The sequence below is a fragment of the Tachyglossus aculeatus genome, chromosome 5 (genome assembly GCF_015852505.1).
Source record: "Tachyglossus aculeatus isolate mTacAcu1 chromosome 5, mTacAcu1.pri, whole genome shotgun sequence".
Lineage (NCBI taxonomy): Eukaryota > Metazoa > Chordata > Mammalia > Monotremata > Tachyglossidae > Tachyglossus > Tachyglossus aculeatus.
Window position 1 is genome coordinate 45,488,163 of NC_052070.1, and position 19,590 is coordinate 45,507,752.

Sequence of the window (19,590 nt, forward strand, 5' to 3'; positions counted from 1 at the left end):
ATGGCACATGTGGGCATTTGGGTGGAGGCTGGTGAGAAAGTCGAACTTTGCTCCAACTGCTCCAGCTCTTCCAACTCTATAGGTTGGCAGAACATGGCCCCTGGCCCGGTCAGGAGACCAGTGAAATTTCCATAGTTATTCCTTTTTTCCCCCGCCTTAGTCAAATTTACCCTTGACACGTTTTTTTAACACTATTAAAGGAGCTGGAGAAGCTCTGGCACCGTCCCCCACCCACCCAGAAGAAGTTTTAAATGTCTGCCATCTTGGGGAGATAAATGGAAAGAGCCTGGGCTTTGGAGTCGGAGGTCATGGGTTCAAATCCCAGCTCCACCACTTGTTTGCTGTGTGACTCTGGGCAAGTCACTTAACTTCTCTGTGCCTCAGTTACCTCATCTGGAAAATGGGGATTAAGTCTGTGAGCCCCACATGAGACAACTTGATTACCTTGTATGTACCCCAGTGCTTAGAACAGTGCTTTGCACATAGTAAGCGCTTAATAAGTGCCATTATAATTATTATTATTATCAAAAATGTTTACTTTCACTCTTGGTGTTGGACAACCCTATCAGCATCTGTGCAGATAAAGGAGGGAGCTTTGTGGGCTTCCTGGAATGGTCTCCAATCAACACTTGATCAATGGCATTTATTCGTTCATTCATTCAATCAAATTTATTGAGCACTAACTGTGCGCAGAACACTGTTCTAAATGCTTGGGGAATACAGTACAACAATGAGGCACATTCCCTGCCCACAACGAGCTTACAGTCTAGAGGAGGGGAGACAGACATCAATACAAACAAACAAATTACAGATATGTGCAAAAGTGTTGTGGGGCTGGGTCGGGGGAAGAGCAAATTGAGTACTTTATGTGTATTGAGCATGTACTGGGCACTTGGGAGAGTACAATACAATAGAGTTGGTGGACACGAGTTGGTGGACACGATCCCTCAAGGGTGAGCATTAGTGTCGTCGGATGGTACCCAACGCGTGTGAGAATCAGCATGGTGTAGTGGATAGAGCACAGGCTTGGGAGTCAGAAGGTCATGGGTTCTAATCCCACTCTGCCATTTGTCTGCTGCGTGACCTTGGGTAAGTCACTTCACTTCTCTATGCCTGTTACCTCATCTGTAAAATGGGGATTGAGACTGTAAACCCCACATCCAACTCGATTTGCTTATATCCACTCCAGCGCTTATTACAGTGTCTGACATATAGTCAGGCACTTAACAAATGCCATTGTATTGTATTGTTTGTATTGCAGTTGGAGGAGTCACTGGGAACCCAGATTGAGACGCCCCCAACGCCCCCATCATTCAGAATGGTTGGACTAGCAGGACCACCATCTCCATGAGAGCAAACTGGTCCGCTGAGAGGGACTTCTCAAACCCTTTTGGTATAATAATGATGATATTGGTTAAGTGCTTACTATGTGCCAAGCACTATTCTAAACACTGGGGTGGGTACAAGGTAATCAGGTTGTCCCACATGGGGCTCACAGTCTCAATCCCCATTTTACAGATGAGGTAAATAAGGTACAGAGAAATTAAGAGACGTGCCCAAATTCACACAGCAGACAAGTGTCTGAGAGGCAGTAGTGGACCGCTCCTCTCCCCTTTCCTTCCAACTGATGATAGAGAGCATTTCTAGGTGGGCAAAGCATTTTAACGTGCTCTGCACACAGTTAGTGCTCAAAAGAATGCCTTTGATTAAGGAAGCCTTTTGCAATCCTGCCATACCCGTCTGCTACTCTCCCAAACTCTGTGAGAGCCACCATTTTACTTCCTATCTAACACCTCCTGGTAGCACCCGGGACTCTAACACTTCTTTGAACTAGCTGGTGGAGATTATTATGAATAAGCAGTATCTGCTTCATTGTCCCCTTGAATAGCAGGATTAAAATGCTAAGCTTTTCCTTGGATTATTTTCTTGGCACAATTTTTCTTTTCTTCTTTTCTCTCTCTTTTCCTCTCTCTTTCTCCCCCTGCCTTAGTCAAATTTACCCTTGACACATTTTTTTTAGCACTATTAATCTTTGGCATTTGTGTCTCAGAAATGAGTGTGTGATGGAAACCAACAGCCCTGAAAATCCTTTCTAATTCAAGTCGACCTTGTGAGAATGATTATCTCGCTACAGAGAGAGCTGCAGGGAGGCAGGGAGGGGCGGATGGTGGCCGACTAGGGAGCACGGCCGGTGGCCCACGTGGAACAGTGGGCATCTGGCTCACCATAAACCCGTTTCATACCTTGCTAATGATGGCTGAACTCATGTGTCCGACTTGTACTTCCCAAGCGCTTAGTACAGTGCTCTGCACACAGTAAGCGCTCAATAAATACGATTGATTGATTGATGTGTGTCAGGGAGCCTCTTCTTGGCCAGGGGTGGGCAGTATTCTAAAATCTACAGGAGCAGTGTTGCCTAGTGTTGCCTAGATCATAGGCCTAGGAGTCAGAAGGACACGGCTCCACCACTTGTCCGCTGTGTGACCTCGGTCAAGTCACTTCACTTCTCTGTGCCTCAGTTACCTCATCTGGAAATTGGGATTAAGACTGTGAGCCCATTTGAGACAGAAACTGTGTCCGAGAAGCACCTTATCTCAGTGAAAAAGAGTACGGACTTGGGAGCCAGAGGTCATGGGATCTAATCCCGGCTCTGCCACTTGTCAGCTGTGTGACTTTAGGCAAGTCACTTAACTTCTCGGTGCCTCAGTTACCTCATCTGTAAAATGGGGATTAAGACTGTGAGCCCCATGTGGGACGATCTGATCATCTTGTATCCCCCCCCTCCCCAAGTGCTTGGAATAGTGCTTCGCACATAGTAAGCACTTAACAAATGCCATTATAATTATTATTATTATTAACTTGCATCTACCGCAGTGGTGAGTACTGACATTGGTACATAATAAATGCTTACCAAATATAACAACAACAATAATAATAATAAAAATAGTAACTTGTCTCAAACTCTCTAAAGTAGAGTTATGTTTTAGAGAGAATAGGTCTTGGGGACAGAGGGGAAGAGAGAAATCATGAAGGGTTTATTGTCAGGTGCTTGAGGTTGACCCTGGATTGGCATGCCCAATCCCTGCTTTCAAGGTACGAGAAAGCCTGGTTTTCAGTCAGCCTGTTCCTTGTCTGGTACCAGATGCTTTTCCATCTGCAAACTTTCAGCATCCAACTTCCCTCTGCTGAAGCTCTGGCTTCCATATCCCAAGGCACAGGTGTGCCCTCTGACTTCACAGATATCTGGGAGAAGACAATGACTCAGAAGCACTGTGGGAGTCAGTGTCCCCCCAGAGAAATACTCTAATTTCAGGCCAATTTTGGCCAAATTGGGTGGCTCTCATTGGCATAGGATGGCTATTTTGTGTCTCGAGATGAGGCCAGGTCTGTGGACTTCCCACAGTTACGCCTACATTCACTGGTGAACACCGGCAGTGTGTTCTTTGACTACAAAAGACATCTCTCTCTATAAAACATATTTAGAGAGAAAATAGAAGGTGTATGAGAAGTTTGTGCCTTGCTAAACTGTGAATGTGGTTAAATGGACTATGTTGGAAATGAGCTTTGAGTCAGAACGGTGCTAGTTCTCCACCCACAACAAGTTGGACTGAAAAGTTTCCACTATTCATATTTTAAGAAACCTGACCTGGGCAAAGGTTGAATTAGCCTGTTATCCCAGCCTCATGGTCGCTTTGCAATAATAAGCATTTAACAACTACGAAAATTATTATTATTATGGTCGCCAAATTTTAAGGGATTCTCCAAGAAGCAGCATCATTGTCCAGGTAGGTGCTTTTCCTTCGTGGAATTAAAATCCATTTATATGCGACTGAAATGAGTCTCACTGCAAGTGAACAGGGAGCTCAGTGTTGCTGCACTAGAGCAAGGCCTCTGAGAGAGTCTCACAAACTCTTCAAGTCTCATTCCATCAGAGGACTAATAATCTCTATTATTACATGTCCTTGTGGAAAGAGCACAGGACTGGGAGTCAGAGGATCTGGGTTCTAATCTCTCTTCTGCTGTCTGCCTGCTGTGTGATCTTGGACAAGTTACTTCTCTTTGCTTCAGCTTTTTCATCTGTAAATGGGGATTCTATATCTGTTTTTTCCTTCGTCTTGGACTGTGAGTCCCACTGTGGGGCAGGAACATTGTTTGACTTATCTCGTATCTATCACAGTGCTTAGTACAGTGCTTGGCACATAGAACATGGAAGAGTACAGTACAACAGATTGCTAAACACTTTTATATTAATGACTGTTTCCCTGTCTAGACTGTAAGCTCATTGTTGTCCAGGAATGTGTCTGCCAACTCTTTTGCATTGTAGTCTTCCAAGTGCTTAATACAATGTTCTGGACATAGTATGCACTAAATAAATACCACTGATGATATAAATTATGATAATGATGATGAATGAACTTACAGTCTTAGAGAGGGGGGATAGACATTAATATAAGTAAATAATTTATACCACACAATTTATAGTTGTGTACATAAATGCCATGGTGCGGGAGGTAGGGTGAATACCACATGCTCAAAGGGTATAAATTCAAGTGCATAGATGACACAGAAGGGAAAGGGAGATGGGAAGAGGGGACTTAATTAGGGAGTGCCTCTCAGAGGAAATATGACTTAAATAAGGCTACTGAGACTATTATTGTTATGGTTGTTGTCATCATCATTATTGTACTTTCAATTCTCCTAGTGCTCAAGTTCTGTAACGGAAGTCAAGTCCTTTTGAAAGAGTGTTAACTGTTTCTGACCTGTAAAGGGCCGTTAGGTGCATTGTCATCTCTATTCCGAGCTCATGGTGGCCAGCTACACTGTACCAACCTAGCCCTCTGATGCTTGGAAAGGCAGCGTGCCTGATGTTCATTCATTCAATTGTATTTATTGAAAGCTTACTGTGTGCAGAGCACTGTACTAAGTGCTTGGTAGAGTTCAATACAACAATATGCAGATGTCACACCAGAGTAATTTTAGATTCAGTTATGATTGAACTCAGGTTCCCTCCTCTTCCCATCTATAGGCGAGTTCAGGAATTGGGGAGAGTCGTGCCTGAAACTACTTTTCCCTCGCAGGGAGTGCCTAGGAAACCCCTTGTTCATCTTCCCATTTTCTGGGTGCGACCTGGGACAGTCTCACCTTGTCTTTTTGTGGCCAAGGGAAGGGCACAGCTAGATGACTGTGAGGATTTTCCAAGTAGAGCCTCCTCAGAGAATATAATAATGATAGTACTGTTAATCACTTACTATGTGCCAAGTACTGTTCTAAGCACTGGGGTAGATACAAGTTAATCAGGTTGGACACAGTCCCTGTCTCAGATTGAATTTACACTCTTAATACCCATTTTATAGATGAGGTAACTGAGGCCCAGAGAAGTTAAGTGACTTATCCAAGGTCACGTATCACAGGCAAAGGAATGAGAAGACGTGGGTATTTAGAACCCGCTCCTTCATCCTCAGCAGTGTTCATAGGGGCTTGGAAGAATACATTTAACTAATATGATATTTAGTATTTATTACACACCTACTAAGTCTCAATCATTGTCCTAAGCCCTAGAGCAGATAGCAAGACAGTCAGATCACACAGTCCCTGTCCAACATGGGGTTCAGAATCTAAGTGGAGGGAGAGCAGGTAACATCCCCATTTTAAAGATGAAAAAACTGAGAGTCAGGGGGTTAAGTGACTTGGCAAAGGGTACACAGCAAGCAAATGGTAGAACTGGGACTAAAACCCAGGTCTCCTGATTCCCCCACCTTCAAAGCCTTACTGAAGGCATATCTCCAAGAGGCCTTCGCTGAGCACCTCTTCTCTAAGAGGCCTTCCCTGACTAAGCCCTCCTTTCCTCTTCTCCCACTCCCTTCTGCATAACCTTGACTTGCTCCCATCATTGATCCCCCCTCCCAGCCCCACAGCCCTTATGTATATATCTGTCTCCCCCTCTAGACTGTAAGCTTGCTGTGGGTAGGGACTATGTCTATTATATTGTTATATTGTACTCTCCCAAGAGTTTAGTACAGTGTTCTGCCCACAGTAAGCACTCCATGAATCAATGCTGATTCCTCTCCAAACTCCTTGAGAATTTATTACACCCACTGTCTCCACTTCCTCTCCTCCAATTTTCTCCTCGATCCCTTCCTGTCTGGCTTCCACCCACTTCATTCCACAGAAACTGGCCTCTCTGAGGTCACCAGTGATCTCCTTCCTGCCAAATCCAATCCTGTTCAACCTCTCAGCAGCTTTCAACACTGTTCAGCACTCCCTTCTCTTGGAAACATTATCTTACCTTGGTTTCACTGACACTTTTCTTGCTTGGTTCTCCTCCTGTCTCTCTGACCTCTCATTCTCATTCTTTTTTGTGGGCTCCTCTAATTCTTCCCACCCTCTAAGTTTGGGAGTCCCTCAAGGCTCAGTTCTTGGGTCCCCTTTCTGTTTTCCATCTTCATCAACTCTCTTGGAGAATTCTTTCACTCCCATGGTTTCAACTATCATCTTTATGCGGGTAATTTCATTCATTCATTCAATCATATTTATTGAGCACTTACTGTGTGCAGAGCACTGTACTAAGCGCTTGGGAAGTACAAGTTGGCAACATATAGAGAGGGTCCCTATCCAACAACGGGCTCACAGTCTAGAAGGGAGAGACAGACAACAAAACAAAACACGTGGACAGGTGTCATGTCATCAGAACAAATAGAAATAAAGCTAGATGCACATCATTAACAAAATAAATAGAATAGCAAATATGTACAAGTAAAAGGAATAGAGTAATAAATCTGTACAAACATATATACAGGTGCTGTGGGGAGGGGACAGGTTTCCAAACTCCCTGACCACTCTCCTTCTCCGCAGTCTTACATTTCCTTCTGCTGTTAGGTTATTTCTATCTGGATGTCCCACTGACACTTCTAACTAAACATATTCAAAAGAGAACTCCTTATTTTCCCACCCAAACCCTTCTCTCTTTTTCTTTCACATCTCAGTAGGCAATACCACTATCCTCCCTATCTCACAAGTTTAAACCGTTGGTGTTATCCTCCTCTCATCTCTCCCATTCAGCCCACATATTCAGTCTGTGACCAAACCCTGTGAAGTCTACCTTCAAGTCACTAAAATCTTCCCTTTCCTCTTCTTCCAAGTGGTTACTATGCTGTTCCAGCACTTATCCTATCACAACTTGACTTCTGCATCTGCCTCCTAGCTGACCTCCCTGCCTCCTGTCTTCCCCCATTCCAGTAATTTTTTTTCATTCTGCTTCCCAGATTATGTTTCTAAAAAGGTTCATTCTACATTTCCCTACTCCTAAAGAATATCCAGTGATTGTCCATCCACCTCCTTATCAAAAAGAAACTCCACCATCAGCTTTAAAGTACTCAATAAGCTTGCCCCTTCCTCCTTTACCTCCCTCATCTACTACAGCCCAGACTGCATATTTCAATCCTCTAGCTCCAACTTGCTCACTGTGCCCCGATCTTGCTGATGACCCCTTTCCCATGTCCTCCCTCTTGCCTGGAGCTCACTCCCCCTCCATATAGGCCAGACCAAGATTCTCCCCAGCTTCAAAGCCTTATTAAGGTAACATCTTCTCCAGAAGCTCTCTTTCCCTGATTCCTTTTCCCTTCTGTGTCATCTATGTACCTGGATTTGTACCCTTTGAACACTTGGTATTCACTCCATCCTCGGCATTACAGCACTTGAGAAGCTGCGTGGCTCAGTGGAAAGAGCATGGGCCTGGGCGTCAGAGGACATGGGTTCTAATCCCGGCTCCACCGCTTATCTGCTGTGTGACCTTGGGCAAGCCAGTTAACTTCTCTGTGTCTTTGTTACCTCATCTGTAAAATGGGTATTAAGACTGTGAGCCCCACGTGGGACAACCTGATTACCCTGTATCTACTCCAGTGTTTAGAACAGTGCTAGGCACGTAGTAAGTGCTTAACAAGCACCATAATTATTACTTATGTATATAGCCTTAATTTATTATTAATATTAATGTCTTTCTCCCTGTCTAGACTGTGAGCTCCTTGTGGGCAGGGAGCATGTCTACCAACTCTGTTGTACTCTCCCAAGGACTTAGTACAGTACTCTGTATACAGTGAGCACTCAATAAATACCATTGATGATGATGATGATTTGGAATAGAACCCAGGTCCCCCAACTCCCAAGACCCTGCTCTTTCCACTACACACCAAACCACAGGTGGAGTAGGGATGAGAGCCCCCTGGGTCTGAGTTTTCCCCTTTACCTCTGACCTTGGATTACCCTACCTACCTGGGAATCTTATTTCCTATGAGACTGGCCTTCTGAGACCCCCAAGTGCCCCCTGGGATGTCAAGCACAAACATTTGGCCTTTGCAGTACCCACTCAGGGTTTTATTCTAATGACTGGCCCTCAGGTTCATTGGGAAACTGGGAGTTGTATCAGCTGGAGAAGTTTGAGGGATTAAACCTTTTTTCATTTTCAATCTGGGTGATCATTTTTGCTACTGCTTAGCTTTTATCACTTTGATACATTTCCTTAGAATTGAAGTGGGCTCTAGCTGGCCCGTTTTTCCCTGTAATTGTATCTCTTTTCCTTAAATGAAAGCCCCCACAGCACCACAAAAGCAATTTTGAGTATTTATTTGTTAAAGAAAAAATCTTCCTTGCTCTACTGTCATGTTAAAGGGAGGCTGTCAAGCCTTTATTCCCCAGATGTGACTGATCTGAAAGTTGCTTCCATCTGATCAGGAGTGTTCTCCTGAGTCTTTGGTAAATACCTACTTTGTTTCGTTTCCTTTTACTTTTGATCTGGAACTGCAGGGCTGAGAGCTAAAACAAATAGGGCAGGGTCAGTACAAGGTTCTGGTGGGCTCTTGTTCTGGCAGGCCAAATCAATTAATCAGTGGTATTTGTTGAGAGCCTATTGAGTGCTAGGCACTGTACTAAGCACCTGGCAAAGTGCAAAAGAAGCAGTGCACATGTTCTGTACCCTCAAGAAGTTCACAATTTAATGGGGACCAAAGTTTTCCCCTTTTCTGCCTTTGGTGGAGTAATGCTCCCCCTCATTCTTGGCATTCCCTACCCTCTCTGCCAGTTTATCTGGCAGGAAGTATTGAGAAGGGAAGATCAGGATGGGGTGTGGGATAGGAAGGAAGGTTGTCAATATATCAGCCCTGATGGGCCTCCTTATGTCTTCAGTGGTCCCCCAGAGACAGCAGGTGAGGTGAAGAAGGAATGCACTTATTAAGGGGCACAGGGCAAGGCCCGGTTGGCCCAGAGATCGCAGCTACCCCACATATTGGTTCGATGATCTGTACAAAACACATATCTTGGTTCTGTTCTCCAGTCTTGCAAATATCCAGAGGACACCCCCCTGTACACCTGGAGGGCAGCAGAATCCTGATCAATAAGCACCAGGAGTTTGTAAAGCTCAAATCGCCACCAGACAAACTTGATTGCTTTTTTGATTAGTAGGTGAAGAGAATGGATTTGATACATTGCTTCATGAAATATTGCACAGTGAATTCCCAAATGGCGTGGTAATGATATTGTCTTATGGATTGAAAACGGGTTGAAAGAATGCAAAGTGAGAGTGATGCTAAGAAGCGATGAACTGAATTGGGGGGTGTTTCCTGGTTGGCTGCTGAAGATGTCCGAGGTAGATTTAGACTCATGGCAATTATTAATAGGGAAGGGAGGAAAATCTGGAATTCCGTGACATTCCCGCTCAATTGCACCATTTTGAGAATGAGTAGAAACTCTCCTTGAAGAGTGAATTAGGCAAATACACTACAAGCTGAAAGAAATTAGGCCAGACCGAAGGAAATCAGGCTGCAAGGAAGAAACAGTGAAGGAGATGACTAAGCAGCATGATGTAGTGGATAGAGCATGGACTTGGGAGTCAGAAGTCATGGGTTCTAATCCTGGCTCCACCACTTCTCTGTTGTGTGACCTGGGGCAAGTCATTTAACTTTTCTTGCCACATTTACCTCATCTGTAAAATGGGGACTGAGACTGTGAGCCCAGTGTGGGACAGGGACTGTGTCCAACCTGCTTTGCTTGAATCCACCCAAGTGCTTAGTTCAGTGTCTGGTACATAGTAAGAGCTTTACAAATACAACTACCATCATTAGTTTCTTTCCCTGGAGTTCCCTGCAGCATCACTGGGACACTCATAAAAGAAAAGCATTTGGAGAAAATAATAATAATAATAATAATAATAATAATAATAATAATAATAGCATTTGTTAAGTGCTTACTATGTGCCAAGCACTGTTCTAAGCACTGGGGGATACAAGGTAATCAGGTTGTCCCACATGGGGCTCACAGTCTTAATCCCCATTTTACAGATGAGGTAACTGACACACAGAGAAGTTAAGTGACTTGCCCAAAGTCACACAGCTGACAAGTGGCAGAGCCAGGATTAGAACCCCTGATCTCTGACTCCCAAGCCCGGGCTCTTTCCATTGAGCCATGTCACAGACTGGTAATTTTTTAGAACGTCCCTGCAAGTGTTGACAATGGAGGGAAAACTCAAGAAGGAGTCATGAGGGCCATGTGAATGATTGGGCACACTCTGCACAAAATGTCCTACGTCACCAGTCTCCTGAAACAGTAGAACATAATCTGTCTAGGTGGCAAAGAGTTTAGTGAGGGAAACAGTGTGCTTGACAGAGCCAGAGGCAAGGTTCCTTCTGAAAGAATAATAATAATAATAATAATGGTGGCAATTTTTAAGTGTTTTCTGTGTGCCTAGTATGTACTAAGTGCTGGGGTAGACACAAGATAATCAGGTTGGACAACAGTACCTGTATATGTGGGGTTCACAGTCCATGTAAAATGGAGATTGGGTATTGAATCCTCATTTTGCAGATGAGGGAACTGAGGCACAGAGAAGTGACTTATCCAAGGTCATGCAGTGGACAAGTGGCAGAGCAGTATTAGAACCAAGGTCCTCCGACTCCCAGGCCTGTGCCCTTTCCCTCTGGCCAAGCTGCTTTGTTGTGGTTGAAGACCAAACTGAAACAAATGTGGTCTTCAACCCCGAAGTCCTGTTTTGGGTGTCTAAATGACTCCAGTTAACCGCACGCAAACACTGACAGCTGTGTTTCTGCACCCTAAATTAAGAAGGAATAATAGAGGTGAGGAGGGGGGAATCTTCGAGGCTCTTCTCTTGTAAGCAGAATGGCCTTATTTATTTCAAGCCTGGGAGGAAGCAATAGAAAAAAGAGATTGGTGAAGATAAGAAATCACTGCAAACATTTAAAAGGGCTTAATAAACAATGAAAAGTAGAAGGCACACTGCCTTTTTTTTTAAGTGACTCAACAAATGCCTCCCTTTAAGTCATTTGTGGTTCCCAAGATTTTTCTCATCGGAATGGAGAAAGTAATGAAATGACCAATGAGAGCGAACAAACTCCAGGGGAAAGGAGCTGATTAAAGTTGCAGGTGAGTTGCTCATCTATTGCAACCAAGCACTTACGGAAAATATCTGTGCAGGAATCTACTTTGGTAAGCGAGAGTGAATTATCAAGAACACAGACAGTATATTGGAAACCAAAAAAGTCAGGAAAGAATATTGCCTTCTTAATAATAAATACATTTTGTGGGCAGGAATTGCAAGGGGATCGTTTAAATTAATTTCAGCTTTGTTTGTTTGGTTTGTCCTGGGCTTAAATCCCAGCTGACAGCAGTCTGTAAAAGTTCTAACATATTGGAAATCTGATTTTCTTGCAGCTGAAATCCCATAGCCCAGAATGATTTCTCTTTCAGCCCCGCTAATCAGACAGGCAGGGTTCAAATCGACTCCTCTAACAAAATCGTATTTGGACCTTTTTTGGCGTAAATAATATCTAATCAAACCTTTAAATCTAAAGCCGATGAACATTTCTCCTCTGTGGATTTAGAGGCAGGGAGGATGAATTAAATTAAAATGAGAGATTGTGTGAGGAAGACGGAAAGTACGTGGCCCTCTTCATTAACTGCTTGGCCGTTTGGTTGTTGGGGGGGGGGGGGCAGAGGGGGGAATCTCCGGCCCCCAGGCTGAGCCAGGGGAAGATGTTTTGGGGCTGGGAGTGAGGGTTGGGCATGGAGATTAAACAATCAGCCAATCAGAGAATCTCTGAAGCAATGGATTTGGAAGGAAAAGGTTCCAGTAGCCCACATCGAAAAGGCTTTGGAACTGGTCGCCTGGGAGCTGAAAGGGCAGCCACTTGACAACCCATACCTCCATACTGAACCCCTGCTAAGGAGTAAATAGATATGGTGTCAACAATGGGAGAATGGGGGTAGTACTGGGGACTAAATCACCACTACACCTGAGGTCATCTTCTTTTGAGGTCAGAGCCAGATTTACATCCTTTATTCACCCCTCATTTAGAACCACAGCCCTTATGTACATATCTTTTATTTATATTTATGTCTGTCTCCCCCTCCATTCATTCATTCATTCAATCTTATTTATTGAGTGCTTACTGTGTGCAGAGAACTGTACTAAGCGCTTGAGAAGTACAATTTGGCAACATATAGAGACGGTCCCTACCCAACAACGGGCTTACAGTCTAGAAGGGGAAGACAGACAACAAAACAAAACATGTGGACAGGTGTCAGGTCACCAGAATAAATAAAAATAAAGCTAGATGCACGTTATTAACAAAATAAATAGAATAGTAAAGATGTACAAGTAAAATAAATAGAGTAATAAATCTGTACAAACATATATACAAGTTCTTTGGGGAGGGGAAGGAGGTAGGGTGGGTGGATGGGGAGGAGGAGAGAAAAAAAGGGGGCTCAGTCTGGGAAGGCCTCCTGGAGAAGGTGAGCTCTCAGTAGGGCTTTGAAGGGAGGAAGAGAGCTAGCTTGGCGGATGTGTGGAGGGAGGGGATTCCAGGCCGGGGGAGGACATGGGCCGGGGTCGACAGCTGGACAGGAGAGAACAAGGTACAGTGAGGAGGTTAGCGGACTGTAGACTGTAAGCTCGTTGTGGGCCTGGAACGTGTCTACCAAAACTGTTATATCATACTTTCCCAAGCCCTTAGTATGGTACACTGCACACATGTAAGCGCCTAGTAAATATGGTTGATTAAATGATGGGTTTAGATTTTCATACAAAGTCAGTGCCCGTGAAATGATTTTGGCGGAGCTGATGACCAGAATGATAGTGGGGGGCTCACGATAGATTGCAAGCTTCCTGAGGGCATGGTCTGCCTCTTTTTTTTTCTATCGTACATTCCTAAGCTTCTAGTATAGTGTTCTGTACACAATAGGTGTCCAGTACAGTGCTTGGCACACAGGCATCCATTCTAGTGCTCTGCATGCAGTCAGTTGGAGGCTCAGTGATACTATAGATTGACTGTGACTGTGATTGAGTTCGCATTGACATTTGAATGGTCTCCATTAACAATTACCACAGGTGGACAGGGGTTTCTGTTCTTGAGCTGTTGGGAGAACCTGATTGACAGTCTTTGCTGTTGGCTTTCCCTAAGCATGAATTCCAGCTGGGTGGTTGAGAGGTGGGGTGCCCAGAAATTGAAAGGCAGAGTGTTTTGTGCCAAGTATGTTCAAGCTTCTGCCCGGGCAACCCTCAATATGAGTGTCGTGCCGTCCAACTCCTAACCAGCTGCCCTGCTACCTTTCCAAAACCCCTCCCATGCAGAGTTCCCCCCTCTATTCTGATCCCACACTATTCCAGATTCTGGACTCCCCCAGAAAGGGTTTTAGAATCATGTTATGACATGAATGAATGTTCAATATGGATTAAGATCTGAATTTCCGCTCTGCAGTAATCAGGGTTCCAACTCAATTCTCTTAATGCCCTCCAGAATTTCAGTTACCTTACCGGAACTGTTTCCTTCAGATGAAACAAAAACATCAAATCCCACAAAAATGCCCCTTGAAACCAAGTAGTTACAGGACTCAGCCAACTATGGGTTCCTGGATAAGGTTGAAAAAAATGTGGATTTATTCCTACTCATAAATTTGTTAGCATGGAGTGTAGATGAGAACATGCTTTTTCTTTTTTTCCTGGCATGTACAGTTGCATGGACTCAGGAAGGTCAGATATGGTGCTGTGTTAAGTGTGACTGTGCCCTTACTCCAAGCCTATTTGTGATTTTTCTGTGTTTCAACCAGGTTTTCTTGTTTTCCTCTCTCCCTAGTGCTTGTACGGCTGTTACGTCCATTCCTCTATCATCCCCACCTTCCATCGGAGGTGCTACTGGCTCCTTCAGGTAAGGATCTGGATTTTTTTCTATTTTTACAGTTTAATGGAGATTTTACTTCAGTATGTTGGAAACTGAGTGGTTTGGGTGAGATTTTTTCTGAAGAATCCAAGGATGTCTTGCTGGATTTGTGCAGGGATGTGGTTTGTTGGTTTTTAGTCGGGATGACTTGAGCAGCGATAGGATCCTGGACAGGTTTGTTTTCCGTTCTTTTACCACCCAAAGTTATATGTAAGGAATAGGTTTTCTGGCAATTTGTACAGTTCCACACTCAAAAGGGATTCTCACGCAATAAAAAACAAAGGATTACCAGATGTCCTGTGCATTGGAAATGCCTCAGCAGGCAAACACCAGGCTCCTAGATTCAGGTTTCCTTTTGGAAAGTCATTTGGTGCAGAACTTGTGAGGGAAGGTTGAGAAGGTTGCTCCTTTGCTTCAGAAGGGTCCCTCTGGGCAAGGAATCCTACCATTCGAATGCTCGGTCTGTGTCTCCTTTTCTGTCAGGATGGAACTTTATGGAAGTTAGGAACTGAACTCCTTCCACCTGAATGGTTGTGTTGGCTCCATCAGGCCTCATTTGTGTCAGAGAGCTGGACTTTGAATATGGACTGCCCTGAAGAGCGATTGAGAAGTTCTGGGTGTCCTCACTGGTTGGAATTTGTGGCTGTTGTGAGAACAGAAGACTAAACCTACAAAATGGCAGTTTATGGATTGGGAGAGCAGAAAGCCACCAGAAATATCAGGTCAAGATGGGGTGAGGTACCCTGCAGACACTTGCTGATATAGAGGGAAGCCAGTGGGAGTCAGTAGAATCTTCATGAGCAGCAGAGCATTTCTACTGGGAGGGTCTCATATCTGAGATAGAATTCCAAAAAGCTCCGGGATTAACTTGGTGTATGCCGCCGCTGTCACGCTTGCCTGTCCTCCCCTGTGGCCCTCCCCAGCCCCTTTGGTTCTCCCTGAGTTCCCAAAAATAATTGTCAGTGGTTCATCAAATTCATTAGCTAATAACTAATAACTCCCATGACTGTCCCAAGATAGTCTGATGTGCAGATATATTCCATTTGCCTGCTCCCTTCAGTCCCCTCTCTATCACTAGCTCCCTTTACACCATCTCCATTTGGTGGTGACGTGGAACTCTCTCTCTTTCTAATAGCTCAAGCTGGGTTTTCTGATGAAAAACTTTTCTGGCAATGGGAATGGGTCAGTTTCAGAGTTCAGACTTGGGAAGCTTACTGACCCCATCATCACTGTGAAGGGCTGCGATTTGTCTTCCTTTCAGCCATACTTTCATCCTGGAACTCCTTCCACATCTATATATGGTAGACCACCACTCTCCTCACCTTCAGAGCACTATTAAGGTTACATCTCCTCCTTCCCTAATTAAGCCCTCTTTTCCCTGCCTCGCTCTCCCTTTTACTGGAGAAGCAGTGTGGCTCAGTGGAAAGAGCCCGGGCTTTGGAGTCAGAGGTCACGGGTTCAAAACCATGCTCCCCAACTTGTCAGCTGTGTGACTTTGGGCAAGTCACTGAACGTCTCTGGGCCTCAGTTACCTCATCTGTAAAATGGGGATTAAGTCTGTGAGCCCCATGTGGGACAACTTGATTACCTTGTTTCTACCCTAGCACTTAGAACTGTGCTTTGCACATAGTAAGCGTTTAGTAAATGCTATCATTATTATTATTATTATTTTATCATCTATGCACTTGGATCTTTGACCTTTGGGCATTTGATCTATGTTCCACCCTTGATCTCACAGCACTTATGTACATATCTTTAAAATATATATTATCTTAATGATAATGATGGCATTTGTTAAGCACTTACTATGTGCCAGGCATTGTTGTAAGCATTGGGGTAGGTACAAGGTAATCAGGTTGTCCCACATGGGGCTCACAATCTTAATCCCCATTTTACAGATGAGGGAACTGAGTCACGGAGAAGTTAAATGACTTGCCCAAGGTCACACAGCAGACAAGTGGCGGAGCTGGGATTAGAACCCATGACCTCTGACTCCCAAGCCCAGGCTCTTTCCACTAAGCCATGCTGCTTCTACAACAGATAAAATGCTTTTACAATACTTATTCATATTAAGCACTTAATTCACTGCTCTGCACATAGTAAGCACTCAATAAATACCATTGATTGATTGACTGAGCGATCCATAGATTTCAGGAGGTATTTCAAAAAGGCTTTTAGACTTCAGCAGGGTGCAAGGGTAGGGATTGTCTCTATCTGTTGCCAAATTGTACTTTCCAAGCACCTAGTACAGTGCTTTGCAAACAGTAAATGCTCAGTAAATATAATTGAATGAATGAATGAATTTGGGCCAATAGGAAAGCACATAGCAAATCAAAGTGTCCTGCAGTTGATCAATCCATCTGTCAATCAGTGGTATTTAGTGAATGTTTACTGTGAGCAGACCACTGTACTAAGCACTTGGGAAAGTACAGTACAACTGAGCTGGTAGACACATTCCCTGTCCACAAGAAGCGTACAGTCCAAAGGGGGAGACAGACATTAAAATAAATTATGTATATGTGCATGAGTAATGTAGGGTTGAAGAGGGGCTGAATATCAACTGCTTAAAGGGTACAGATCCAAATGCATAGGTGATGCAGAAGGGAAAGGGAGTAGGGGAAAAAAGGGCTTAGTTGAGGAAGGCCTCTTTAAGGAGATGTGGTTTTAGAAGGATTTTGAAGGTGGGAAGGACGGCAGTCTTGTATATATGAATGGGGAGGACGTGCCAGAGCAGAGGGTTGACATGGGGTCAGTGGTGAGATAAATGAGATTGAGGTACATTGAATAAATTGGCATTGGAGGCTCAAAGTGTGCAGCCTGGGTTAAGGAAATCAGTGAAGTAATGTAGGAAGGGCAGAGATGTTTAGACGCTTTAAAGCTGATGGTCAGGAATCTCTGCTTGATGCAGAGATGGATGGGCAACCACTGGAAGTTCTTGAGGAATGGAGAGACAAGTACTGAATTTTTTTCTTTTAAATGATCTGGACATCAGTGTAGTAAGGCCTGGAGTGGGGAGAGAGAGAAGGCAAGGAGGTCAGCAAGGAGGCTGATGCCTTTGTAAGGTGAGATAGAATAAGTGCTTCGATGAGTGTAGTAGCAGTTTAGATAGAGACGGAAGGGTGGATTTTAGAGATTTTATGAAGGTAGAACTGACAAGATTTGGTGACAGATTGAGTATGAATACAGCAACCCTTCACCCATCGTGGGTCTGTTGACTTTCCAATGTCCTCTCCTCTCACTAGGTAATATACTGCTTTTTAAATTGTATTTGTGAAGCACATACTATGTGCCAGTCATTTTACCAAGTGCTGGAATAGATAGAAGATAATGGCGTTGGACACAGTCCCTGTTCCACAAAGAGCTCACCTGACTTAATCGCCATTTTTCAGATGAAGGAACTGAGGCACAGAGAATAATAATAATAATAATGGTATTTATTAGGTGCTTACTATATGCCAAGCAGTGTTCTAAGCACTGGGATAGATACAAAGTTTCCAGGTTGTTCCACATGGGGCTCACAGTCTTAATCCCCATTTTACAGATGAGATTAACTGAGGCACAGAGAAGTTAGGTGACTTGCCCAAAGTCACACAGCGGGCAAGTGGCAGAGCTGGGATTAGAACTTAGGTCTTCTGACTCCCAGGCCTGTGCTCTTTCCACTAGGGCACACTGTTTTTCCTCCCCTGGCAATGGTTTTGAGTATCTGGGCTCAAGAATTGAATGCTATTTTGGCTACCGTGGTGCAATTTTGAAGAGCCACAACTTTTCTTGGGGTGCATCAGTCTGATGTTTCAGATCGCCCATACGGTCAGCCCCCTCATCTCCCACAGTGAAAATCAGATGGACCTTCTGAGTCGATCCAGCTCCCATGGAGGTGCCTGCCATCATTATTAACAGAAACATGTATTCAGTGCCCTCTGAGGGAGGAGCACTGTACTAAACGCTGGGGAACACACAGTCTTCTCACATTATGCTTCGGGTCATTATGAGCCAATCTCAGACCTCCACTAGTTTTCTCCAAAGGTCATTGTAATTCTTTTAGTTTTTCTCCCCGTAATACTGGCTTCAGCACAAAATCATTAGGGAGCAATTTGTGAAGAGGGAAAGGAGAGTGAACTTATTTAACAGTGATGCTATTTTAATGTATCTAGAAAAGGTGTGCTGGTGTTGAAACACACTTACCAAATTAAGGACAAGTTAAGTTGACTTTCACCCTCTGTGTTATTTTTCATAACTGTGGTGTTTTGTGCAGGCCTAAAACACTCATTTGTGGCTGTCACATCCCCTCTCTGCCCCTCAGGGTGGAGTATCTTCCATCAGGGAGGAAACTGAGGAGTTTTAACTCCCTTTGCCACATTACACCTCTGGCTTGCCATCCACAGTTTTTCAGAAAATTGACTTCTGTGTTTGAAATGGGGCATCCATGCTGCTCCTCTTTATACTATAGTTGACATCCTCTTTATTTGCTCATTTTCCTTTTTCATTTCCTCACTCTTGTTCCTTTTTCCCATCTGGGTCCTCCTTTCACTTCCCTTCCCATGGGTTTTCCCACCAGTATAAGATAGATCATCCATTCCCAGATGAGCTAATTTCATGGTGGCTGTTTTGGGATTGTCACTCTTTATTGTTGTATTGTACTTTCCCAAGATCTTAGCACCGTGCTCTGCCACATGGCAAGCACTTAATAAATTCGATTGAATGAATGAATGAATCATCATCATCATCATTATCACTATGGTATTTAGTAAGTTATTACTATGGGCCAAGCACTGTGCTAAATACTGGGGTGTGTACAAGATAATCAATTTGAAAATAGTTCCTGCCCACAAGGTGCTCACAATCTAAGATGAGGAATCTCATCCCCATATTACAGATGAGGAAACTAAAATCCACAGTTGTTGAGTGAATTGCCCAAGGTCACACAAAGTTGTGTGATGGAGCTGGGATTAGATCCTGGGTCTTCTGACTTCCAGCCCCGTGCTCTTTCTGGGAATATCCCAATCCTGGATGGATCCGTCTCATCCCGTCACACAAATTCCCTGAAATATGACTCCTTTCACTATGGGAAGAGATGAAAAAGGAAAGTTGGTGGGCTTCTCTGCTCCCTCTAACAGCTTTGATAGAGAAGGTTAAGGAGCAGGAGCTGAAACAATTAGTGCAGCCAACCTCGTACACAGGAGCCCAAGGACCCAATGCTACAGTCAGGCAGCAGGCACACAGCAATTTGTTAGGGTGCTAATTGCAGCACAAGAATAAATTACTGTGGGGCCAGGTTTAATTTCTTTGATATTAAAGAGGAGAGAAGTCCTGAGACCCGAGCATGATAGAAATGGGTAAAAGTTTGTCTTTAGCACCAGTCGCAAACAAAGAG

At 44.1% G+C, this 19,590-nt stretch overlaps 1 protein-coding gene across 5 annotated transcripts in view; it reads left to right on the forward strand.

Annotated features, from left to right (window-relative positions):
- Positions 1-19,590, forward strand: part of CAMTA1 (calmodulin binding transcription activator 1) — an 868,926-nt gene that overhangs the window by 385,734 nt on the left and 463,602 nt on the right. For all 5 annotated transcript variants that reach the window (XM_038747474.1, XM_038747476.1, XM_038747477.1 and 2 more), the window contains exon 3: positions 14,136-14,207. In XM_038747474.1, the coding sequence (XP_038603402.1) occupies positions 14,136-14,207 (72 nt within the window). The remainder of the gene's footprint in view (positions 1-14,135; positions 14,208-19,590) is intronic.